Below are 26,627 nucleotides of genomic sequence, written 5' to 3'. Positions count from 1 at the left end.
ATGCTAAAAAGGAAACAAAGTTCAAGGGTGGAAGCCCAGCCAGTTACAGATTTCGGTCCCGATGAGTCTTTGTCAGACAATGCAGATATTCTGTGGATTAACAAACCAGTAGGTATCTCTTTCTGTAGTTACTAATTTTAAGTTAAATGTGACTTGTTTTGTTGAAATATGACTTCCACAAAAGATCTGTAATAGATATTTGTCAGAAACAAGTATTGAGCTATAGTTGGTAATCTACCAGTTCATTTTTTGCAAAAAGTCCAAAACTAAATAGAAAGGTTTCTTTTGGTTGTTGCAAACTGATGGGGATGATCAAGCAGTGTTTGCCAACCAGTTCATCTACTGATTGTTTTTTTAAACAGCCATCCTTTCAATGTCTGTGGTTCCTAACATGTTTATTGAAATTAGAAGTTAAGTTTGTAAAATGAGCTTTTGAAAAGGATGTTAAAAGAAGCACTTCATTACTAAAGTGGTAGCCAGCAGTCGGCACTTTTGACTTTCAAATCTCTCCTTTTACATCACTTATGAATATAAAAGTGTATTTTGGCTGGTTATTTTGAAGTACAGCTCACATTTTTCTGGCATCATTTAACCTACAACCTGCCCTAAGAAACAGATAGGTGTAAAAGTGTCTGGCAACTTGAAACTGGGGAAAGCTTCATTGGGAGTGGAATTATTAATAGAATGTGCAGTATTAAGAAAATGCCTTTACCATGTATATATGGTTGTAATGATTAAATTATTTATTCAGCAGTCAGTGTGCATCTGGGATTCCTATATTTTGAATGATTCATGTTTTTGCACAGAAGGCATTTTCACATTTCTCTTCAAGTAGTGTATAAATTTTTACTTTGTAAAAGCAGAAAGTCAAGTATTCTGAAATAATACACGTTGTTGGCATTACATTCATTTAATGGAACTATCATCTCATTTGCGGTATGGATGCCAGATCCCCTCTGCTTTGCTGCTGAGTTTTAACACCTAAATCATCTACAAGACAACACCCATATATTAATTCATGCTAAATAATCTTAAACAGAATATTTGTATTGACTGCTGTAATAAGCTCAAAATGTCATTGCAGAAATATATGCTGGTTATTTACCTATGTTTCTCAGCACACAGTACATGGTTTTTCAATGGAATAATTTTTTTCTTGTCATGCTGATGAACTAGTTGTATGTTGCTTAGCATGTGTAATACCGACATTTTACTGTGGCAGAGAACGGTTTTTATATCAGCCACACTTTAATATTTATGTTAATTTTTTCAGTTGAAACAAGGTTTGAAAGAAAGTGGGTGTTAAAGAGACATAAGAGATCATTCATCAGGTGCCTTCCACTTCCAAATTATTCATTTGTGCTCAGAGTATGCAAATGATAGAGCTATTCAATTCGGGTCAAATATCATTACACTTAAGTGAGCATACAGTGAGTATTAAATTAGGTGAGTGTTCTTAAATCTTCTTGATATCAGAAGGCCTGAGGTGGTGTAAATGAGTGTAGAATTTTTCCTTAGATGAAAAATTGTTATAAATACACTTTAGTTCAGTGTTTTTTGTTTGGAGAACTTTTTTCTTGCTGAAGTGTCTTTTTTTTCTTCTTTTTGTTTTGAGAGAACGACCTTACCAGCTGATTCATTACACTTGTCTGGCTTCAAGATGTTTCAATGGTGTTTTGATTTAAAAGAAAAAAATCCAACCTTAAACCCTGGTATTGATACATTCTGCTTTTTCATTAGACCTCCCACTGTGACTGGCACTGAATTATCAATCAGCTTTATTGATAATGATTATAGTGGGACTGAGACCTAAGTAGTCATAGAAATGAACTGTTCTCTTATAGCAACAAAACTTGTTTGGAACAAAAGTGAATCCTGATGTTAAGAAGTAGCTTTCTGCGACATAGTCTCTTTTATGTTTATTCTTTTCATAAATAGAAGGATGCTTTTAATCCCTGAGCCTCTTACTTAATTTTTGGAATTGTAAACTGATTTAAAAATGAGTTCATCTAAGTGTGGAACTAAAATTTTCCACAGATATTTTCATTTAATATATTCACTCAATTTATAACATCAACTAATTCCACTTATTGTCTGCACATAAATGTGACAAGTTGTCATTTGAAAAGAAATTGGATTACAAAAGCCACAAAATAGAAATGATAGAATCCTAATTCTCAGTTTCCTGGCTCTTAATTCTTGATTTCTGAATTATACAACCTCCCAAATTAACTAATAAAATAATATATGTGTGTATATATATATACATACATATATGTGTGTATATATACATATAAGGAAATAAAAGTCAGGAGTGCTTATTTTTGGATGAAGACCTTTAATATGTGGATCGTGATGTAAAAGAAAAACGCAAACATGCGTTTACAAAAAGTGCCAGTACAAGTTATGAAGGCTAAGTATTTGAGCTTTTCTTGAACATCAAAGCAATCTCGCAATGTCTTGGTTTTTTTTCAGTGGGTACACTCTTTACTACGAATCTGTGCCATCATCAGTGTTATTTCTGTTTGTATGAACACTCCAAAGACCTTCGAGCATTATCCTCCTCTCCAATATGTGACGTTTGCTCTTGATACTCTATTGATGTTTCTTTACACTGCAGAGATGATAGCAAAAATGCATATCCGTGGGATAGTTAAGGTAAGCATTTAAACAGTATTCTACATGTGCTTAAGAAAGTGATCTCAGTATATGCTGGTGACATTTGATCTTTGTTTTTTAACTTCTGAGCTCTTTTTGCTATGATTGTTTTTAACTGCAGGCAACACTATGGCATATAAACTGAAAAGACAGATTGACAAAGATGCAGCTTTACTGCATATTTAATCCCTCCAAAATATAATTCCAACATTCATAATCATGGTTTTCTACTAAGAAATAGATAGTTTCATTGTATTAATACAAACAATAAAAGGAAAAATAAGCTACGTAGACATTAGAAAGAATATTTCGTAAATGTCTGGAGATCCATATATGGACTTAGAACTTTGATTTTCATGTGTTGTGTTGTGGTTACTTTATTTAAATAAGAACATATGTCTTACTGTGACGTAAATGAGAAAGTTATTTTGCTTTACTGAATTTTTTCCTTAATATAATGCATGTTGGTAAACAAAGCTTCTGTTATCATATGTTTACTGTTGTTGCTGGACTAATTTGTGTAAGTTGATATGATATTGGAGAATGTAAAACTGCAGACTTTTTCAGCAATCATTATTTTGTACCATTTTTTTACTGATTGTTTCTAGTCTTCTGTAAAAAGATACAAATTCAGCCTACACGTAGAAAATCCATCTGCAGGCCTTATTTGATAATACAATTATGTCCTTACTGCACAGAATAGATCATCAGTGTGTTATCCTTCCCTTTCACTCCTGAAAGGTCTGATGACTCCAGAGACATCTGAGGTTGTACTTAGCTCTTCAGGTGGTTCTGAGTTTGCAGATAGCACTTTTTGTTCACTGCCAAGCTAAGCTATTATGTCATCATACTTAATGAATATTAATAGCAAAAGTTAAAGTGTCATTAATATTAATATTTAGAAAATTACTGAAATAAGATGATTCTGAGAAAATCCTTGTGTGTTGCATAAGGGCAAAGGTAATCCTTTGTGAAGTGCTATTTCTGGCCGCTACCTGTACTATTTTGTTTGGATATGTCCATTAAGCAGGTGAAGATGAGGACACAGGATCAGGAATGGGGAATCAGTGACCAGCGTGCACATTTGAACAGTGTGGGAGTAACAAGTTACTGTTAGAGCCAGTACCGACTTTGCAAAGAAATGGGCACATAGATATTAGAGCAGAGAGAGGGAGGGATGGCCAACAGTGTGACTTTTGTACTAAGCTTCATTTCTCAACCTTTGTGTATGGAGATGCCAACTTCATTCACAGTTGATGCTTAGGGACTATGAATAATATGTTGCTGCATATTCTAATGTCTTTCACTGCATTGTTTAAATTTGTGGGTTTGTGTATATATAGAACAGAACAGAATAGAATAGAGTAGTTGGAAGGGACAGTTGGAAGGGACCTACAACGATCATCTAGTCCAACTGCCTGACCAATTCAGGGCTGACCAAAAGTTAAAGTGTGTTATTAAGGGCATTGTCCAAATGCCTCTTAAACACTGACAATCTTGGGACATCAACCACCTCTCTAGAAAGCCTATTCCAGTGTTTGACCACCCTCTTGGTAAAGAAATGCTTCCTAATGTCCAGTCTAAACCTCCCCTGGTGCAGCTTTGAACCATTCCCATGCATGGATACCAAGGAGGAGAGCTCAGCATCTCTTTCTCCACTTCCCCTCCTCAGGAAGCTGGAGAGAGCAATGAGGTTGCCCCTCAGCCTCCTTTTCTCTGAACTGGACAAACCTAAAGTCCTTAGCTGCTCCTCATAGGATGAACTTATCTTTGATCATCATATGATGAACTTGTCTTTGAAGCACATCTGATGAGTCTGTCCACACAGAATGAATAGCTGTCTGGAGTTGGTTCCATTGCCTTGATTCATGTTACACATGTACAGATGACAATGCAGATTATTGCATTTATACACTGACATTGTACTCTTTGTTTATTAGATAAAAATGCAGTAGAATAGATTAGACATAACCACTGTTACGCAAAGATAGATTGTTTAAGTAGAAAATGGCTGCATTTGTTGTTATTTTAACAACTGAGGATTTGCTTACAGCTTAATCTCTTGTAGCATTCATCAGTGAATATAGTTACACTGAAATGAAGTGCCTTCATTGGCGCTATTCATGGAGTCATAGAATAACTTAGTTTGGAAGGGACCTCCAGAGATCATCTAGTCTGCTAGATGCCCAAAGCAGGTCCAGTTAGATGAAGTTGCCCGTGGCTTGGGTTGTCCAGGTGAATGTCAGACTCCTCCAAGGATGAAGATTCCACAAAATCTCTAGACAGCCTGTTCCAGTGCTTGACTGATCTCATGCAAAAATTTTTTTTCCTTATACTTAATCAGAATTTTCCATGTTTCAACTTGCATCCCTTGATCTTGTCTTACCACTGTGCACTTCCAAGAAGAGTTTGGCTCCATTTTCTCTGTATCCTCTGATTAGGTAGTTGTAGGCAGCAACAAGGTTTCCCCTTTGCCTTCTCTGCTGAAGGCTGAACAGACCCATGTCTCTCACCCTGTCCTCCTACATCATGTGCTCCAGCTCTCTGACCTTTTTGGTGGCCCTCTGCTCACTCCGTTATGTCTATGTCCTTCTTGTACTGGGGAGCCCAGAACTGCACTCAGCTCAAAATTAGGCTTGTGGATGTGGTCTCACAATTGCTGAATAAAGGGGAAGGATGGCTTCACTGGTCCTGGTGGCTACACACTATTCATGTGAATAAGAGAGAACTGTAGGAAAAGGATATGGGCTTGTGTCATGTATAGCAACTTTCGTGAAACTATGTTAGAACCGGATTGGCCTTTTTTCAGCTGTTAAATCAGAGCTTTTTTGAATATGTTATCAAGTTGTTTCTTTGAATGCTAATCAATGAATAATCCTTTTTGAGTGAACTGTTTGACTTACTCTTTGGATTATTGATTCTAGGGAAAATATTGGTTAAATATTATAGCTCCACCAAGAACATAATGATCATCGCGCTTCCAAAGATAGTGGCAATCAAAGTAAAATAAGGCACTGTTTAGAAATCTATTAGCATTTATTGAAGATGTTTGTGTATGAAACGTCTTTATATAAGGAAATTTGTTTATGAACTGTAGTCCTAATTTAAATGCATTCAAGAATTTTAGTGAACGTAAGATCAATGAATGTATTGCCATATGGTTCTACTGAACTTTACCATAAATCACTATTTCTGTAAAGGCCTTAGGAATTGAAATGCTAATAAACTTTTGAACCATGATTAATGCAAAATTTTAGTCCAGCGAGAAAGCTAATTTATGATGAAGGTAGGCACGATCCACTTAAGTCCCAATTAATAACAATGCAAGTATAGCTGAGCTAAGAAGCTTTTGAAAATGTTAAGTCATGTCTAATTAACACCTTCTGAGGACAAATGAGAAATTCACTTCCTTTGGTTCCCAGGGGTTTTTAGAAAAGGAAAGTAGGTTCTGAAAAAACTAGCCTTTTGTCTGTAAAAAGTTTCCCTTTTCCCTGTGTAAACTAAGTGACAAAATAAAGCGATACATCCATCCAAGTGTTTTGTTACCCCAGAAGAAAGTTAAACTGAAATGTTGCTGTGACATTGTGCCTTTTATTACTGATGTTTCCTTCTGAATAACTGTTGCTGTGCTAGTAAAATCTATTCAAAATTTGGGCTGCCTACGCCTTGTGAGTGTTGGTTGTTGCTTGTTCCATTTGCGAAAACGATACACAGGATTCTCTGAATTACAAGGGCACTGCTCATATAGATATCCACCACCTACAAAGAAAATAGACACTGACATGTGTTTAGAAAAGGAGCATAAAATATTGAAGAAACCAGAAGATGACAGTATATATATCTACTACAGGGTCCGAGGTCCTTTTGTTTTCAAAATAGCATATTGATATTCCTTATTATTGCTATCATACACTGTTTGCTTCTAATAGGTGTTATGATAGATTGACTCCTCTGGAAGAATTGAAATGGGTATAACGGATGTATATTCAGTATATAGGCACTACCTGGGAAGAAAGTACTGAAAGGCTTGTGATACGATAATCGTATTATAGTTTTTGGTATTGCAGGCTATTGTTACTTGTCATGAACAAGTAAACTAATGCTAATAATATGTGTGTCTTTACCTGGAAACTCATCTCTGAAAAATGAAATACAGGCTATAATTTCTTACTGATTGAGGTCTTTTTAAATATGAAATTCTAGGACAGTCTGCCTAATGTTGGTTGGCCGCATTGTATAAAATGTATGTACGAACAGTAAGACAACTTGTAATGGTTTGTGAAGTTTTCTATGAGATAGAGACAGAGAATTAGACCAAGTCAGTTTGGTTCTTACGATGTATTTTTATGCTTGTATTCTAAATTACGTTCTAAATTGAAGAATGATGGTCTGTGATAGATCTCACTGTGAAATGATAGAGCAGCTCAGGAAAATACTGTGTACACAGTATTAAATCTATTTCAAATAGATGAAGTCAGGAAATACATAATATCACTGACTAGAGAATAACTTTCATGAATACTACCTGGCCTCCAGCTGACTAGTTTGATGACATTGAAAGTTAGGTGTTAATTACTTCATCAAGTAAGTTATTCAGGTAGTTACAAGAGAAACTGTCGTGGCTTACTATTTTGATTTATGTTTAACCTATTAAGTTTTTATGAGCAAATAATTTTGAATATGGATTTCAGACTTTAAAATATGCTGTAATAAGTACAGCAATATTTTAATACTATTTTAAAAAAGTATTGCATTCCTAGATATGTAAGTTTTCATAGTTACATATTTTTTCTGCAACCTTTCTATGTAGATCACACATTTTAATGATTTCAAAGCATTGCAAATTCTGTTCTCTGAGTAGCACATGAATTAATGGATGATATGACATAGCCACATCAATATTTTTGTAGGAATAGCTTATGAAGCATGTTAGCACATGTCTACTAAATTGTGTTACAGACACATCTTAAAAAGACCTAATGTTTTAGAAATTAAAAAATTCTGATCTCTTTAAAAGTCATTGAAAAAATTTAAAAAGATTAATGGTAAATATCACAGACTTTCTGCACATTAAAAAAGCTGTAGAATGTGTAAAATAAAAAAGGCCATTTTAATAAAATGGTGAATGAGGTTCTTTTAGCATTACCACATACATATTATTTCTTTGCCTCAGACCTAGAAACATTAAATATAAAGTACAGCTCTGCTTCAGGGGTGATTGAAGGTAAGGATAAAGGCCAGGAGACCTCTTGACTTTGATTTGTTAGAACATCAAAACATGCTATGTGGGGAAAGGCTGCGTGTTGACACAAATTTTACATGAGATTTAATGACACCAGAATAGTGTGGATTTTAGGAATAAGAATGTTTTAATTGAATGAAATCAAACATCTATTTTTAATTATTTTTGACAATAGAGCACAAACAATAGCCATCACTGTCATGGACTTAGAAGTCTCCCAGTCCTAATGTGATGTCCAATTTCATCATTCATTCAGTTCAGTGAATAATTCAGGGGTGTTTCAAGAGACTACTTAATTTAATTTTATTTTTTATTCTCTCATGTAAAATGGAAATGCATTAACTTAAACCATCTTCATGGTGTAATGTTTTCCCCAGCTATACTCAGGTATGTCTGCTCAGCAGATACAGGCTGAATCATAGTATTTTGAAACGCAAAGCTCCACTGGTGCCAGGGTGGCTGAATAGCACAATATAATATCAGTGATTTAGCAGAAGTCAGGGATCTCTTTTATGTTGGTACAATGAACAGTGATGGGTTTATTATCAACTATCCTCTCACAGAATACATTTACTTCTTTGGCAACCACTTTTTTATGTTCTAAGTAATATTTTATTAGGTCAGAAATACTCTGTGTTACTTGGAGTTTATCAGGAAACACATAATAAGGTGATGGTCAGAATACCTGGAGTATGAAGATTTGCAGACATAGGCAAAGTCTAGGTAAGTGACTGACCTCTGATTCACTGGGATCATAAAACTGGAACTTCCATATTTAGCTGGAAATTATCTTTATTTTACTGCCTGCTACTGGTGATTTATATTTGTATAAAGAATTTAAAAGTTTAACATTGTGTGCAACCATAATATACTTCTTTGGTTTTGTGGATGAAACTACATCCTTCTAAGAAATAAATGCAATTTTGGCCACCACAGTACCGCACTGTGTACCAATGTATAAAATGTAATAAATTTAGTGCAATGGTAAAAGTTACTGAATTCAATCTGACATGGGTATTTTCATGATCTCTTCAGTTCAGAATTCCACTTTCTTCAATTGATCCTAGATTTGTTTGCATGATCTTTATTTTCCAGAATGTAAATAGAGTTCAGTGACTCTTTGGTTCTGATTTCTTTCATGTCTCAGGCTCCTTGGTCAGAAAGAGCTCTGCTATAATCAGCTGCATCAAGGAAGTATTAAGTCTGTTTAAATGAAAGCAGATCAATCTCCTTCATTGTATCTTGAATAAGATTTAAACTGGTCTCCCAATTACATGCAGTTTATGTCTACTGCATAACTTACTGATTGGTAGGCTTCCGAGAGCACCATGAATTAACTAATGTTTGTGTCTGTTGAAATAGTTCATGAGTCAACTTGTAACGTAACTAAGACTCGCAGTCCCTCAGAATCAAAGCTCATATTTACATGCCCACTCATATGTCACTTATGAACATGACTATGTGCTTGACATAGGTCTGTTCATTGATTCAAGGACAGTTTCCAAAATGATCTCCTCATTGAAAAAAGGAGGTGGGGTGGAATTAGAGAAATGAAAGATAAGTCTCAAGCCTAAAACAGATGTGATACTAGATGAGCATCAGACTTCTGAAAGAAAGCAGGGGGCCTAACCTGTGACGGAAGGACTTTGTATTTCTTTTAATCAGTGTGATGCAAAAATTACCTTCTGCTTTCTAATCAGATGTCTTCTGAAGGTCATCTCACATGGGTATGAGCAAGGTAAGGATATCTTACTTTAATGGTATCTTATCTTTATGAGAAGTTTTTCTTTCAGCCTTTGTTTTAGGAGATGGAATAAGGAGATAGAGAAATATTCCAGGTAAATTGCCTTTATTAGACACACTTGCACTGGTGACATTATGTATAATAAAATAACCAAAGAGGAAAATGTGCCAAAATCTGAGAAACTTTCAGGAAACTCTGTCCATGATATGAAAGAATTCACATCCACTACAACAAAAAGGAACCAACTAACAGATGTCTCAGGTGAAAATTCAGCCTTTAGGGAAGGAGAGATGAATGGGTATCGTTTCACTCCATGGACATTGTGAGGGTGTGCGAAATTATCTTCATTATACCACATCCTCATTGCGGCTTCTAATCACAGTCATGATGGTATAGAAAACCTACACTGAAATCATGTTGTGAAAAGGAGGCAAGGTTTATCCTCTTCCTCTGTTAGAAGAGTAACACTGTAAAATAAAAAGTGTGAGAGTTCTCTCTCCTGTCTGTTGAAAAAGCCTAGCTGACACTTATTTTACTATCATCATGCTGAAAATTAGAAAAATTTTTATATAGCACAAGTAGCGCACTGAATTTAATAGAAATGTCTTGCTTTTCACTGTGCAGTTGTGACACGTCAGCTAACAAAGATTATACAAAGTCAGAAGTAATGGTCCTTGACATTTCTCCCATTGTTAAATCAGTTACATTCATAGCAAAACTTCTGTACTAACTGAAGTAGTTGCGAGTGGATTTGTCAGACTTTATTTCAGTAGCACTGAGCGCTATGCACTGACTTCAGTACTCCTGCAAGGGGCTGAAGTGAGCGGTTGCACCATTAGCTTTCCGCGCTCTCTCGGTGAATTCATGCAGGAACTGAAACAAAGTTTAATCGTCTACCAATGCAGTCACAGATAGATGGGAGCCATTTCCTTTGCTTCTGTCCAGTACTAAAGGCCAGTTAACTGAAATCGGTGGCTTTCAGCACGTCGGGTGTTCCCAGGCAGTGTTAGCCCTGTGCAGAGAGCACATTTTCCTCATCGTTTTTCTGATCGGTGGTTTGGTTGCTGTAGTTGCTATCTGTCTGCTCAAAAGGAGAGAATCGAGGACAGAGCAGGCTGGAGACTTACCTGAGCCATGTGGGCTTAACTCTGTACATTCAGTTCTCTGCCAATATAAGGAATTTTCCACCTGTAGTGCAAGCAATGTGAGGTGGAGACGGGCTTTTCATGCTATAATGAAATGCTCTGGTTGCCATCATCTAAACTGGAGTCTGCAGCTGTTTCCATTTGCATATTCTGACACTTTTTTATCTTTGCTTGCACAAAATAGATTTTTGGGCTTAAAATAGAAACACTTTTAGTAGGATTCATCAGCACTAATTTGAGGGTCTGCAATTGTCTGTAATTAGTTGTTTGTGTCTGAAGTAGGCTCTCCCAAAAGGTAATTTATCTGGCCTGTTTTTCTCCAGTGACTGAGAGGGAAGCTTCAAGTACCTAGGCTGACACCTAGCCTTTAGGTATCTCACAGTCAGCGATTACTCTAACCCATTATTATAGATTTATTGTCAATGGACAGGTGGGCACTACAGAAAGTATACAGATAACTGTATGCCAGCTGCTTCTTCAACGCTTATGGCATTAAGTCATTTATGCTTAAATGAGTTTCTTCCGTAATCATCCTAATTCAGAAGTTTGTCTTGAGTTATGGATTACAGAACTGTTGTTTACTGTACCTTATTACGAGTATCTGTTTTGCCTTCTTTTCAGTACTTTTAATATTAAATATTCCACCTTCATCTAACAAGAATGGAGAAATTACAAAATGAGTTTAATCCTTCTGATAAATGATGGAAATATTAATTGAATTGCGGTGAAACACTGTCAGCTGGCTCACCAGCTTTTAGTAACTTTGTCAAGGGACTTTCTCGTGCATTACAGGTTGAAAACGAAAGATGGAAATTCTGAAATCACTGCACTCCGTGACTTTAGATATGCTGTATACCCCATGGTGTATAAATGAGGTAAGGATCAGGAAGTTGTGTTGTTTTCAAAGGTCAGACAGTAAAACAGAATATGTGGTTCCTATCACGCCCTGTCAGCATGCTCTGATGGGCTCGTGGTGCCTGGTGGTGAAAGCTCAGTGTCAGGATGTGCAAGTCACAAACAGGAGTGAGAACCTTGACCTGCAGGGCAGCGGCATAACCAGTGGAATCAGTGAAGGATGTGAAAATGATGAGATGCTTTGATTAAACAAGGTGTAATTATGTGGAGGGAAAAAATAGAAAACTACTTACCTGTGGTAGTAAAAAGCTCACAGAGCAAACATGAAAAAAGACCCAGTTGATTTGAGTTTCCCCTTTGATTCTACTTCTTGGGATTGTAAGGTGAAAATTATTTGTCCTTATGACAAATTATTTTACATATCTATATTAAAAAAATAGAATTCTGTACTATGTATAACGCTGTTGGAAACCTAGATGTGTAGTGCAGGTCCCATGCTACTCAGTGCTGGCAAAGTATATTATTTCAAATTGTCTTAAAATTGAACTTAAAAAATACTGGAGATTTTGGAGGTGGCAGCTGTGATTGATTGCTGGTTTTAAATATTATTTCATAGTAAACAGTATTGATATCCATTATTTGACTAAGACGTTCAGTCTACAAAAGTTGATTCTTCTGTCTTACCTTTTTCCCATGTTGGTCTGTTGCTGTTTTGCTAAGCATGTATGTCCATCGCAAGGACGTTTGTTCCCAGCCTACTGGGATCGTGTTGCTAGTGAAATGATGTGATGCTGTTTCCAGTCACAGGAAATTAGAAAAAATTAAAACCGATTATCATGAGGAAAACAAATACGAAGTTGCCTGCAGCATGCTGCTAGTTGGGTGTTACTGCCTGTGGGCCCGGGAAGGTTAGAGACCATGGCACTGGAATATACGCACCTGTTTCTATGGTTACTTGTGCCTGGTTTTGTTGGAGTGTTTATTACAGGAAAGTAATGACTCATATTACACAGTGGGGCTTTTTGCACCATTTTTGCATTAGAGTATTAGAAAATCAAAGGCATTTAAATTACTTAGTGATCTTACATAGGCAGTATTTCTAAAATAAAAATGGTAATATTTCTAACCAGTCAATGGGTCATAAAAATTTTTAGTGAGAAGTTATTTTGGGGCATGGGTTGAAGTATGTGTCCATATAACACTTAGTGACTTACCACGGTGATCAAAATTTAACCTTAAAGCTGCTAAGAAAAAATATACAACATACTGACTTTCATAACGTATTTAGAAATTGCTCTTTCAATATACAGAGCAATTAGATGGACAAAACTTTACTTTTCGGTAATGTTATTTTTTTCCCTTTCTAATAGCACTTTCAAGGATTACTTTACTGTTTTTCTTCATGAAAGCAGCTTTTACCGAGGGCTATTTTTTATGTATCGCTTCATGTCAGGGTAAAATGACACATATACTGGGATAGCAGTGAAATCAACATATTGGATAACATGTTATGTATTCAGGTAGGAAGAGAGGAAACTTCACCTCTAATGTGCCTTTCTGTGTTGAAACTTGCATTTTCAGGGAAGTCTGCTATAATTAAACAATATCTTTTTAGTTTATTTTATTTTGCGCCCATGTTGTCTTCTCTCTTAATTTGAGAGGATAAAACAAGACATCAAGATGAAAAAGTCTTAATGACATCCAAATCCTTGTGGAAGGGAATAAGAACATTTCTGTGCAGCTGTATTTTCAAGAAAATGACAAAATTTGTGTGGGGTTTTTAAGGCAGTAAGCTGAATGTAAAATTTCATTTCAGAGTATTGTGTTCTCCACCACTAATATAAATATTGCTTTCTTACAACTATATTAAGATTGTTGTTTCAATAAACTTTTCCTGGTCTGTGTAGTATAAAATGTATTCCCCAGCTTTTAATAATGCTAATTACCAAATAATAAAATCCTCTTTCTGAAAAGAGCCTCCTCCTTGTCTATTCCAATTTTCATCATTGTGGCTTTTTTCTGTTGAAGGAGAGCTGTGAATGATGATGATAAATCTGAGTTTTGTCATGCTGGATGAGACTCTTTGCCTGTCAAATCTCCCTATTCAATCTCCAGGCAATATTTGATGGTTTAGAGTGAAAGCTTTCACCTTGAAATGTTTGGATCTACATCCACCCATTGCATCCACCATAAACATTAAGACTGGAGGAGGGCAGAATACTGCTGGATGAAGCACAGCAGCGTTTAACACACATCACCTTCTCAAGGCTGCAGATTACTTCCAAGCATAAGTAGACATCCATGTATGTGGAACTAGATGTAGAACTGGAGTCTACCGCAAGGAACTGGCATCTTGAGGAGATTGTCTTAGATGCACACAACTAGAGAAAAGTCTGGGTTGGAAGGGACCTACGGAGATGGTCTGGACCAACCTTTACTCAAAGCAGGGCCTTAATTTGGTTATCCAGGGTCCTATCAAACTGAGTCTTGAATACTTCCAGCAAGAGAGATGCTAGCATTTCTCTGGGCAACGTGTTCCAATGTTTAATCGTTCTCACAGTGAAGATTTTTTTCCTGTGCACTTCCTGGAAACAGTGAGTGCTGTTCCAGGTAGGGGGATCCTATTAATCCTCCTCCTGATCAGCCATTTTTAGATTTGCTGAACCCTTTAGACATCCAAGGGAGCCAAGTCAGCTAGTAACGCAATACTTATGGCACTGAATACAGTTGGCTAATGAGCAGGTGGAGAGGGAAATGAAACTCAGGCTTTCAGTGTAGTAACCCATAAAATCTCACTGCAGGGCATGTTGGCACCCAACTGCAGCGGTAAAGCGGTGTATCAAGAAAGCAGCAATGTAACACACCAGTGAAGCTCCCTTCTCCACATGTTCTGTAACCATACCGACTGTTGGGTATTTATAAGAAGGTATTAGAATCTGTCCTCCGTTGACTATATATGAAGGCTTGGGCAGCTCTGAATAGTGGACAATCTGAATTAGTTGTCATTCAGCTGAACTGAGATGCTCCACGTGCTGATACGGGAGGTTTGTTGAGGCATTCCTTTCCATTGTTTTGTGGAAATGGTTATTCCCCTTGATACTTTTTGTACTTGAGGAAGAGAGTGTTGTGTAATGATTTCATGTTTGTTTCTGTTTTGTTTTTAAATTTTCTTTAACAGTTTTGGTTTAAAGCACCATTTTTTAACTCCTCCCAATTCCCTCCCCCCCCCCGCCTTATTTTACAGTAAACACTGTTACAGGATTTTTAGCGAGTAAAATGGTCCTTGTTTGTCTGTTTGAAAGTCTTGATTCTTACTTCATGGCCGGGATTGTTTCTCTTTGGTGGTTTTTTTTCTTTCTGTTAGAAACAGCAAATGAGATGGTGAACACTATAGTTTAAAAACCTCCCATTACAATATGAAACATGAAATACTAAGTTTGGTGAAGTTAATTACATAAATAAACAAGAATCTAGTGTGCCTTAAAAATACCTTTGAGACTGTTCTTTAATGAATGAAATAGCCTTACATCTTCATTAGTAATTCCTAAAATAATCTGAAAATCTCAACAAATGCACTTAAAAATCTTTTTTTTTTTTTAATTCTTGCAAATGATGAAGTAGTGGTTCTGTAGTGATTATAGCTTTTTTGTAATGATAGATCGGAACTGTGTGTGTTGTGTGTCTGTAACATGCATGGAATCACCCTCTAATCCAAAGGAGCAGCAAGAGCTGTGTTTCATTTTTTTAATTATAAATAGAGTAACTTTGTTTTCTGTACTGTAACATCAAGTGATTTTCCAACATTCATGTAGCATAGACTACAAGATTACTACAAATATTACATTACATATTATTATGACAAAGATAAATTATGCACTATGATGTAATGTGTTACTCGGAAGCATCTGATGGTGGAGCAGTTCAGTACAATATATGAGTAGTTACAAATTGAACTTGTTTAACTCAGTGACGATAAAGTGATATTACACCCACTATAATCGTTCAGAGTTAAGCTTCACACAGCAATTCTAATTCCATTGGCTGTTACAAATCAATTGCTGTTATGTGAATATGTTTTAAATAAGTTCCTTCACTATGAATGAAGACACTTTATGAGAAAAAGAAGACATACAGAAATAAGCAGCTGTGTGTCATCCCCCCCTTATTGTTTCTGGTTTTTTCCAAATACAGACTTTTAAAAAAAAAAAATGTTGGTTCATTTTGAAGTGTTATCACTATCACTTGACATACTATCACTGTTGCAGAGGGCTAACTTGGAGGTGACCACCCATTTTCAAATATGCCAGTTTTTCCTTGGTTATTAACATGGTCTTAGCTAAGCAATCCACAATTCCCTTCGTTTCCTGCATAGATCATAATTTTACAGTTACAGAAGTACTTTGCGTTAAAAGATGGCTAGTATATAATTTGCTGGTTGTTGCGTAATAAAATGCTTCAGGTTGAATTTTTTCATGTCACGCAGAGTAGAAAATGGACGTTAAGCAGGTAGTGCAGCTGAGAGTTGTCTGTCTGTCTGAGGTCCCACTTCAGTCCGTCCCCAGGGCAGCTGAGGAGTTGCGAAGCTCTGGAGAAGGAAGAAGACACATAAGCACGTTTGAGAAATAGTTTTGTTTTGGGGGGACAGAAGAGGACAATTGAGAACAGAAGTCAGAGGCAGCTTTTCTTCTTGATTAGGCTGTATCTCTTCATTCTTTTTCCTGTGTGAGGAAAATGTTGAAAGTATTTGACAGGTTGGGGGCTGGGTTGGATTGTCTGCATCATTCTGCTACTGAACAGACCTGTAAACTGCAGGTTTTTAAGGAAATAGGGCAAGTTTGAAGTTGAGCCAGAAACATAAGGGATGTATGTGTTCATGTGACCAGGTAGGAGATGTGTTTGTATGTATATCTTTATCTGCATTTGCAGGGGGGAGAGAGAGGTAAGGCAAGGTGCTCCCTTGAGCTCTGATTTCATTTTCTGTCCCACTCCCACCTCTGTGCCTTGCAGTATTTGTGTGGAGTAAGGGAATGGGGAAGGGAGGGTGAGTCTTTTTCCCCTAACTCGGCTATGCCCTCTCTTCTAGCTTCCTCCTTTTGCGTTATAATGAGCATAGCGAAGGGGGAAAAAATGATACTCCCGAATTCTGATTCCCTCTATTCTTTCTATTTCCTCCTGTGCATTTACGCTGCTCCTAAAATGCCAGTAAGTGTCAGCCTCCACCCCTTAATGCGTATTTGTAGTGCTACACAATGTAGCTCACAGGGTGGTCTGAAGAATTTGCTAGAGTTGTTGATGTGCTTTATTTACAACCACCACATGCAGGATCCAGTGCCCATGATAGAATAGCAAAGTAGCTGGTTGTTACTGAGCTTGCTGGTCTCTTCACATTTGTACCATCTTTCAGCTATCCTGTTTGTCAGAGACTGTGAGGAAAAGTGGGAGACTAAGGTTCTCCTAATGACAGATGATAAACCTGATTACTCAGAGCAAATGTCATATCACTTCTTTTATTTAGCTTTCCCACAGAGGTGGCTGGAGAGGGGCAGGACGGGAGGATTCAGAGAACAGGTTGTAGTCAGGGATGAGAGAAAAAAAGAAATTCCTGAAGGCAAGCAGTGAGGCAGAGGAGGCTTTTCACTTGCAGGGATTTGCTGTTCATCCTGAGGTGTTCCTGAGATGTTAAGAGATAAGCAGGGCAGAAATGACCTAGGAGATGACTGTGCTATCGTCTAGCTAAGCTGTCTACCTTACCAATGAGATACTGAAATTGCTTAACAAAATTAGCAGACATAATCAATCTTCTAGTAGATTGCTTTATGCAATTTGGATGTTGATTTCATAGAGTATTTTGTTTTCAGCAAGGTTGATAATGTAATAAACTTTTATTAAAAAATTACAGTCTGGCTAGTCTTCCCTCTGGTATAAGTTAAACTGTAATGGCTGTCATGGAGTGACTACCTCAGGTGTTATTACTTCTGCCTGTGGTTCTGCCTGTATTTTGTGTTGGCTCACATTTCCAATGAGTTAGGTTATAATTAGTTATAATTTTTTTTTTTTCTGTGAACTCGTGTAATGACTGTTCAGGGCACCTAATAATGGCAGTTGATATTTTATCTTTAATGCGCTGGTTACAGTTGAGAAAGTGTGCCTTCCAGCATCTCAGTGCTGTTATTGGGGTATTAGTATTGCACGTGAAAATAAGAAATTAAGAAATGAGCTAATACATTGTACTTAGTTAATGTAATGGTGCTAAAATCAGGCAAAAACTGGTGAAATAAGGAGAATGTAGGGAGAAGGGAGGAGATTTATTTGTTGGTCCTATTTTCGAATAGGTAAAGAAATGCTAAGATCTTATGCTGAACTTGAGGTATTCTTCCTTAGTTATGGCAACATTGCCGTAGAAAATTAAGTTAAGTTCTCTTAGGGCAGAGAATATTTTAATTACAGACCGTTATGTCAAGCTGGTCTGTTCTTTTGGGATGTGAAATTTCAGATTAATTCAGATTAGCGTCTCTAAGAAAGAGGCAGACTTTCGATCCATTCCACATGTGTGGTTTACCAAGAAGGCCATTTCCATGGTTGTGTACTAGCCTAACAGTGATGCTGACCTGTTGTAAATAAATACTGAGGGAAAAGATGGAAGCATATTAGGAGAAACTGTTTGGGGAGACTAGGAGGGGTATTACAGAATAATGAACAGGCCTCTAATTAACAAAGAAAAGATTGATAAATCTAACAGCTAAGCAGGATTGCTCCTCTGGACTTCAGATTTTTTATGGATCTTAAAACGCTTTGTGTTTAATAGCTGTTAGTTACTTAGCTAGTCCACTGAGTTCAAGCGATGCCCCTTAGTTTGCCTGGGAGAGGCGTTAAGTGAGGGCATGGTTTACTGCGCAAAAGCCTTCCAAAGGCTGTCCCAAGCCTGCAGTCGTGGACTGCGTAAGTGGACTGGCATCCACTGCTCTGTCAGAAGCAAATGGTTTTGTTGTCTAGATAGACTGTAAGTCACGTGGCTGGCGAAGCTTTCAGGACTTGCTGTGCAGATTAGAGAATCCACTGTCCACTGTAGGCAGTAGGGAGTCAGCAACTTTAATGACTTGAAGAGGTTTGGATTAGTCTCAGCATGAGGCTTCTAGTCTACAGTACTAATCCTTAATCTTTTGCAAATGTTTAGATCACGTTTCAAAGACTTGTAAACCATAATGTAAATGGTCTGGGATAGCACATTCACAAAAAAATTCTAAAACAAACCTCATCAATAATTCTCAAATTTCAGCAGAGATGATGAAAAAAGGGTGAGGGATTAACACATTGCAAGACTTAGCTATTTTAGGTAAGTTGTCACCAGATGTATTTAAATTTCTTGTATCTGTATTCCTTTCCAAGTCTAAGAACAGGCTGCCATTGACGGTAAGTGTGGAATTTCAGCCCAAGGCTTCTTTCAAATGTGAATGAAACTCACTGTTCATTGCTATTAATATGGGAGTGCTAGCCTGTGTGCCGTCATAAGTAGATTTTTCATGGAGGTAGCACTAGAAGTCAATGTCAAGATTCATACTAAAAATTATATTCTGATTTTCACATTAAGCAGGATGTGGTCCTGCCTTGAAAATGCTTCCAACACCAAGTAACATCCCATATGCCAATACACAGTATAAATGCATTAAAGATTCCCCACCATGTCTGCTGCCAGCCAAATGACAAACACGAAAAGGATTTAGCCAAAGCCTCCCTACATGCAAAACAGAAAGGGACAAAACCTCCCCCAAAATGAGTAGTTTCTACAGATGTAAGTCAGGTGCCCTATGTTTCTGTGGGTGATCCGCTGACAGCCTCCCTGACAGGGAGGATGTAGCAGGGGAAGCTGGCCTGACGTTACAATGAGAGAAGTGCGGTGGTGGAGCAGCCTGACTGGTGAGAAGACTGGAAAGGGTCACGACATCATCCTTTGTAAGGAGAAAACAGCAGAGCTGCTTCAATCATGCCACACGTATTGTGGAGAGAAAAAGCCATTTCTAAAAAAAGATTTGGCTTTCAGTGAGTCCTTGCTGGGTTATTCAGAGGAAGGTGAATACAGGAACTCCCACACGAGTTCATGCTCAGATCTGTACAGCACAACTCGGGGAAAACTTTTTGCTTTAGACAAAGGGTGCTTAAGAGAAGAAAAGTAAGTTTCAAAGAGTTCTTCAGCGAGAGAAAGACCAATCAGCATATTTGTTCAGAGCCACAATTGAAGGACTCAAGTTGCACGTTGATACAAATCTCACCGGAGATTTGTTCACTAAGAGGGAACAGGGGGAGAGGAGAGAGGGGTAAGAGATCTAGGGTGCTAGTAGCTGATCTCTGCAGAGAAATAACATGTATCTGCTTCACAGTTACTGAACATAACCACTGAAACAGCTGAGTTTGTTCAGCCCTGAGTGAAGAGTTTCTGATTAGCTGAGACTTTACTTAGGGAACTAAGTCTACTTTCTTCAGGAAGGACAGGTTAAAATTATGATGGAAAGTTCCTGTTCTGTTGCTTCCCTGATTTGCAATCTTCCTCCTCTTAATTCTTGGATTGAGGAGAATTTTAATATCCTTATGTGTTAGAAAATCCTCTGTCTGAAAATAGCATTGAAGTTCTCTGTCCTTTATTTCTGATTTGAAAATCACTTACAGTATTTTCCTTATATCCTTACTTTGTTCACTTCTGCCCTGAAGAATTTTTGCAACGGAAATAAAACTTCTTTTTAAAAAAAAACGTATTTTGTCTCTACTCAATATATCTTACTGTCACCTACTGCAAGAAATGATAAATAATTTTTAGGATAGTGTATGTCATTGAAAATTAATTAGATTAAAACAAAACATCTTGTCTGTGCTTTTAGAATCAATGAAAATGCTGAGACATTTAAAAACAAGTACAGCTTGACTGAAATAACTATCGCTGAGATAAGAAACAATGTGTATCAAGCCAGGAATCACATAACAGGCCAAAGTCCAGTACGTCTTCAAGATTCTTGAGACCTGACAATAATTTTTTCCCCAATTATACCTGCGAAAAGTGGATGTCAAACTGTAGTTTGTATTTGGAAGAACACTAAAGAGAGAAAAGGAACCAGATAATGTATAAGGCAGGGGAGGGTATGTTCAATCTGTTCAATCTGTTAGGAGAAACCTCATTTGGAAAGGGGTGTTTATGTGCCCCTGAGATACACTGCCAATGCCTCTGCATATGTTTTTACTGCTATACATGAAACTGGGATATCCACTTTCCTTCGGTCTAGTCTTGTCTAGTCTCCCTTTCAACAAGCTGCATCCATATATGCATTTGGTCCCCAACTTCCTCTACGCTGCACGTGGTACACGAAACTATCTAACTCTCAGCCGTAATCTACCTAATAAATGTAGGGTTTTTTCAGTTCGGTGGTTGAAGTAAAGTGTGAGGCATTAGCAGCCCACCAAAGAAGTGTTTTTAGAGCTTGCAGTGGCAGGCCTGTGTTGCAAGTCATCGTGAGACATGAGGATATCTAAGCATGCAAACTGGAGCAGTGGTTGAGAATAGTGTAGTGTGGAGGAAACTGAGCTTGGATGCAGTCTTCTCCATGCTGCCTTTTAGGTGTGTTCTCTGGATTGGACTATCACGAAAACCGTGCTCAGGTGTTTTAGAGAGCTAGCTGAAGAAGTCTAAAGCAGAACCAGAGAACAGGTAGGAAGGCATATGGGTCATCAAGAATCCAGTGCTCAGTTTTCTTTCCTGAGTTTTTTTTTATTCAGTAGTGCAAAGGTATACTCTGAATCCTTCTGCTAGACAATTAATGGAGTGCCAATAATACCAATGTTGAAAAGTTCACCATACCTATTATTAATGAAGTCTAAAGAATGAATTGTCATTTTGAGATGGTTGCTCAAGAGTTGCTCAAGAAATGTCCAAAGAAACTTGAAAGCCGACACTGTGATGAGATGGTGGTTACTGTCTCGTGTTTTGGAAATGGCAAGACTTTTCTAGAACATGAACAATTAGTGAAAACTTACGGAAAAAATAATGTAAAATGATACTGATTTAATTGAAGCTGTTGAACAGTATTGAAGTAATTGAACGGCACAATACTAGATTGCTAGCATTTTACACTTACCTTCCTCTGCAAGTATTTTGTAATGGGCAATACAGTGGAAAAGTGAGTCTAATGTTCATTCTTTGTGTGTTTTTTGATTTACATCAAAGTGTAAATAATAGATCTGTTTATAAGTTCTTTTTGACACAAACTGAGGAGAAGCACTGCACAAGAATGAAGCTACCATTTATTCACCCATAAGATGTGTTTGTATGTTTCCAGCATATTCTAGCTCAGATACTAGGCTTTTGGAGTCTTTCAAAAGTAGCATTTTAAAAGTGGTACAGAGAAGACTTTTCCTTCTTCCAAGAACTTTTGCTTGTGATATTTGTAAATCCTCACAGTAAAACAACAACAATTTACCTCTTAGCTTTTCTCTCTCTTGTAGGGTGATAGCTCCTATGTAAAGGATCGTTGGTGTGTGTTTGATGGATTCATGGTCTTTTGTCTTTGGGTGTCACTGGTTTTGCAGGTAATTATTTTACTTACCTTTTTCAATGAATAGTTCCTTAATTGTGAAAAATATATGGCACAACCAAGTAATTACGAGTTGTGGAAGTATAGCTGTACATGGGTCAAATTGTTTTTAAAAAACTGTGCTGAATTCAATAGCTCCATAATTGCACATTGCAGTATATCTACATTAGTAGTAGAATTTATCTTGTTTAATTTCTCTTACTGAGAAGTTATACATTAATCTGAAGCTTGTTACCATAAACCCTCTGTATAGTCAAAAGGAAAGAGAAGGATCTTCAGAGAGCCATTTATCTCTTACTCCATATGACAGTAGTGCTCATCTCCTTCCGTTGGGTCTAGTAAGATGCCATGGTAACTAGCTTAGGCAACTAAAGGGAGAATGTTTCCAATGGTAGATGTTTGCCATGCTGTAGGCATATTGATATGGTGAGTGGAGGGGTTTCATGTAATATGGCCCACACCTCACAAAACCCTTTTCCAAAATTCAAGTTAAAGCACAATGGAAAAAAGAATAATAAATACATTTGATAAATTTTCATAAAGAAGGGAACTTGGACATGTTGCAAAAAAGTGTGGAGTGTTAAGGTACAGGTCAAATTGTGTCCTGCAAACCAATTAGTCCTTAATTATAGCCAGTATTTCGGGTAAGAACAGATTGAAGACTGTGAGACTGGGCCTGCAATAATGTAAGAATTGTAAAAGTTCTATAGTGATTGCTGTTAGGCATAACTTACCCACTTCTGACAAATTTAAGACACATTGTAATTTTCTGGTTTATACACAGGGGAAACTTTGGTACATCATGTACACATTTAGAGTGAAGGTTGATCATTACAGATAAGCACCATAGATTACCCAGTTTATGCGTTGCCATGTTCCCCCTCCATTTTCTTAGTATTTTGAGCAAATATTAAATTAAGCAGTTATTCTCAGAGAGTGAGAGACAAGGATTAAAACAAGACATTTTCACCCAATCATTAAGGTAAATAGTCTTTATCGAGTGCCAAACCTGTCAATGTATTAAGGAAATGGTTCCCTGTTCTGTGGCTTGGCTGAAATTCATGCCATAAGTGGAGTCTAGGAGAACATGTACAGTTTTCTCATGCACTTGGAATTAAATGGAGAATTTATAAGCATGTTGCAACTCATAAGGCGATCTGTGTATATGTACTTTTATATCATAGTAAAAACCTTAGTGGTGTGCAACATTAACAGATACTGATTTTCATATTTGGAAATGTAAATTATTCACTTTAAACGAAGTTGTGGGAAACTTGTGGGGTAGGACTAGCACAGAAGCAGGCAGCTGACAGAAGCTGGCACAGTCTTCTTGAGTTGTTTGAGACAGAAGCATTATGAACATAGGCAGAACATATTTTTGGAATTTCATTAGGATAACTTAGAAATGGATTGAAGGATTTACTAAGATTTTTCTTTTAAAAAACATGGTTAAAATGAACCGAGAGAAGATTGAAAATGAAAACAAAAATCATGTATAGTGTTCATAGTTTTAGAAGTTCTGTAAATGAATACAGGAACAGGACAAGGTCATCAAGAAAACTCCTAATTCTTTTGTTTGTAGGTGTTTGAAATTGCTGAAATAGTTGACCAGATGTCACCTTGGGGCATGTTACGGATTCCACGACCACTCATTATGATTCGAGCATTCCGGATATATTTTCGTTTTGAGCTGCCAAGAACTAGGATAACAAATATCTTGAAGTAAGTAAGGGTGTTATCTGAAGAACAACAGAGAAAATTTCAGTTTTGACTTAGAAGACTGACTGTGCAGCTCCGAGAATGACCATTCATGCTTAATGGGTGTTTTCTTCCTGAGTTTTAGTTCTGGCCAAAAATTTCTTGCTATTTTCCATATTTAAGGAATCATCAACTTTCCTAGGAAATTATCAAAACTGTCAAATATTTAAATAAATCTTAAAGCATTTTGCTAGTAACTGTAGCCAGCAATTTTCAACCAATGGCAGTAAATTCTGTTCCATTAATATGGGCACTTAATAATCAAGGTGAACACTCTTGGTAGGGTAATATTCGTAAATAAAAATACATGAGCACCATGCCCTAACCATTACAGTTACGAGTGTACATGTATTGGTATATGTACAGAGATGCATATATGCAAGCAAACACACACAAGTACATTTGATACAGCATGTAATGGCAAAAGCCATGTAATGGTAATGTGAAAGAGTTTTTTGGTATCAACTTTACTTCAGCATCGTATCTTGGCTATATAAGTCAAGATATGGTATATATAGTGTCTATATACTGTAAGTATATAGTATATATATCTAATAGTATTATATACTATTTTACAACAGCTAGATGTTATAGATTTTATTTGGGTTTTTTTTGTTCCATCCTTTGTAGTTTACAGCTGGTTTAATTACCCTAACTTACGGGTTTAGAAAAAATCGTGGCTCCCTTTTCTATCTCTGCACAGAGTGAGAGATCAGTTTTAAGGACAAATTTTCTGCAGGATGAAATACTACTTTCTCTGTGTGAGCATATTTTCTCTTCTGGAGCTTTTCAGAGGAGGCTTCACGTTGCCTGTGCGTTCAGTGTCATATTTATCTTTTTGCCAGGCGTTCCGGAGAGCAAATCTGGAGCGTTTCAATTTTCCTTCTGTTCTTTCTCCTCCTGTACGGGATCCTGGGAGTGCAGATGTTTGGAACTTTTACGTACCATTGCGTGACCGACGACACACAGCCAGGGTGAGTTAGCCTGTGCAGGCATGACGTGGGTCTGTTCTTTCAGTGCATATGTATAATTGTGGTTAGCGTCAGTGGGTGTAAATTGGACTTAATAGATTAAAAGTAGTCCACCACACTAAAATAAATTGGGGAAACAAAAATGTTAGCAATTATGAAAAATACAAATTTTAACTGCGACAGAGAGATTACAAATGATGGCATTGGGCTGCAGTCTGAGTTAGGGTGTGTCTGAGTTAGGGGGTGAGTGACTGTGTATGTGGGGGCGGGGTGAGAGAGCAGGAGAGCAGAGGAGGCTTTAAGAGGAGCATTGCCACTTGTGGCTGATTTAGGTCACTGATGATTCATCAGCTTTCACGGTATTCTCCTGTCTTTTCCCATGACATCTGGGTGTGGGGCCAGACCTAAAGTATAGGGCAGAACTGCCCCTAGAATCTCACACCCTTTCTGGATTAAGAGGTCACTGAGACCTGATGCTCAGATTTAAAGACCCTTTTTACTCAACCTTTGGAAAATACTTATGATTAATATTTTGCACTGGTGATCGAGTATACATCATGTTTTTCATTCAGCACATACTTAAACACAAGATTAACTTGAAGTACAGTATAGCCTCTTGTCACTGGGATGGCTTATAAAATCACAGATAAGTATACGCTTACAAGTCCTGTTGAATTGAGGGTGTATGCTCGACCACCATTACATTGTGAGATTCCATTACATGTATTTCTTCATTTTGTCCCTGTTTCTTTGGATAGGAAAATGTTAGCTCTGGAGTTGTAGCCTTTGCTTTAGTCAGAATTGGATCCTTTTATTCCTGTATTGAATTTTTCAGAACCTAAAATAAATAGAGTAGACATGAAAGCAAAACACTGCTTAATCTGCCACCGTGCTAAATAAAAAGTCTGATTGTCGCAAAATTCTGTGTTAAAAGATTTTTCTAAACTAGGGCCTTTAAGCTATCAAATATAAAATGAGGTTATTAAAAGTGTCAGATACAAAAAAGGTTACAAAATTAGTTGAGAATATGCTAGACATTATATGGTGTTTTGTTAAATGAAAAAATTGACTTTGGGATATTTTCTTATTTATTTAATCAATACTGTAGTAAAATATGGGGCTGATCCTCACCTAGACTGAAAATGAGATATTTCATTCTGACTCTTCCTCTTTTTTAAGAGAAAATCTTTGTAGCACAAATTTTTTTACAGTTTCCCATAGACACGGGGGGAAAAAAATCTTTGTGAAAAATTTGTTTGTGGTAATGAGAAGATCTGTGATTCTGTGATTTACCTATGTTGTTTGGAAAAACAAGAAGTGGAATAGACAACAGAGGGAAAATCGGGCATCATATAATTGCTTCTGTCACTGAATACAGCTTTTCCCTGAATTCACCAGAAAAAATGAAGAGGGACATAATAATGTTTGCAATATGGAAAGTTAAGTTTATAACTTTAAGGTTGCCCATAAAAATTTTGTCTATTTTCTTCTGCATGGGTTGCTCTCTGAATACTGCATTATTTAAAAAAAAAAAGTTTATGGTAACACCTCAATTTTAGGTTGTTGAAAAGCTGAATTACACAAATAGGTTAAAAGGGTCAAATATCTAGTACTTAAAATAAAAACCTGTCTAAAATGGGTTAAAGTTGGAAAAGTCAAGCATGCAGAATTAAGGAAATT

At 37.0% G+C, this 26,627-nt stretch overlaps 1 protein-coding gene across 1 annotated transcript; it reads left to right on the top strand.

Annotated features, from left to right (window-relative positions):
* NALCN (sodium leak channel, non-selective) lies at nucleotides 1-24,954 on the top strand (the record flags this gene model as incomplete). Its single annotated transcript, XM_009582221.1, is given in 5 exon segments — nucleotides 1-108; nucleotides 2,476-2,658; nucleotides 22,130-22,213; nucleotides 23,801-23,940; nucleotides 24,822-24,954. Coding segments are annotated over 5 exon segments (648 nt in total), but the record flags the coding sequence as incomplete, so codon positions are not given.
* Between the last annotated feature and the right edge of the window lie 1,673 nt (nucleotides 24,955-26,627).

The sequence above is a fragment of the Fulmarus glacialis genome, unplaced genomic scaffold (genome assembly GCF_000690835.1).
Source record: "Fulmarus glacialis isolate BGI_N327 unplaced genomic scaffold, ASM69083v1 scaffold45897, whole genome shotgun sequence".
Classification (NCBI taxonomy): domain Eukaryota; kingdom Metazoa; phylum Chordata; class Aves; order Procellariiformes; family Procellariidae; genus Fulmarus; species Fulmarus glacialis.
Note: the sequence above shows the minus strand (reverse complement) of the source record. Positions and strands in the feature narration are given on the sequence as shown.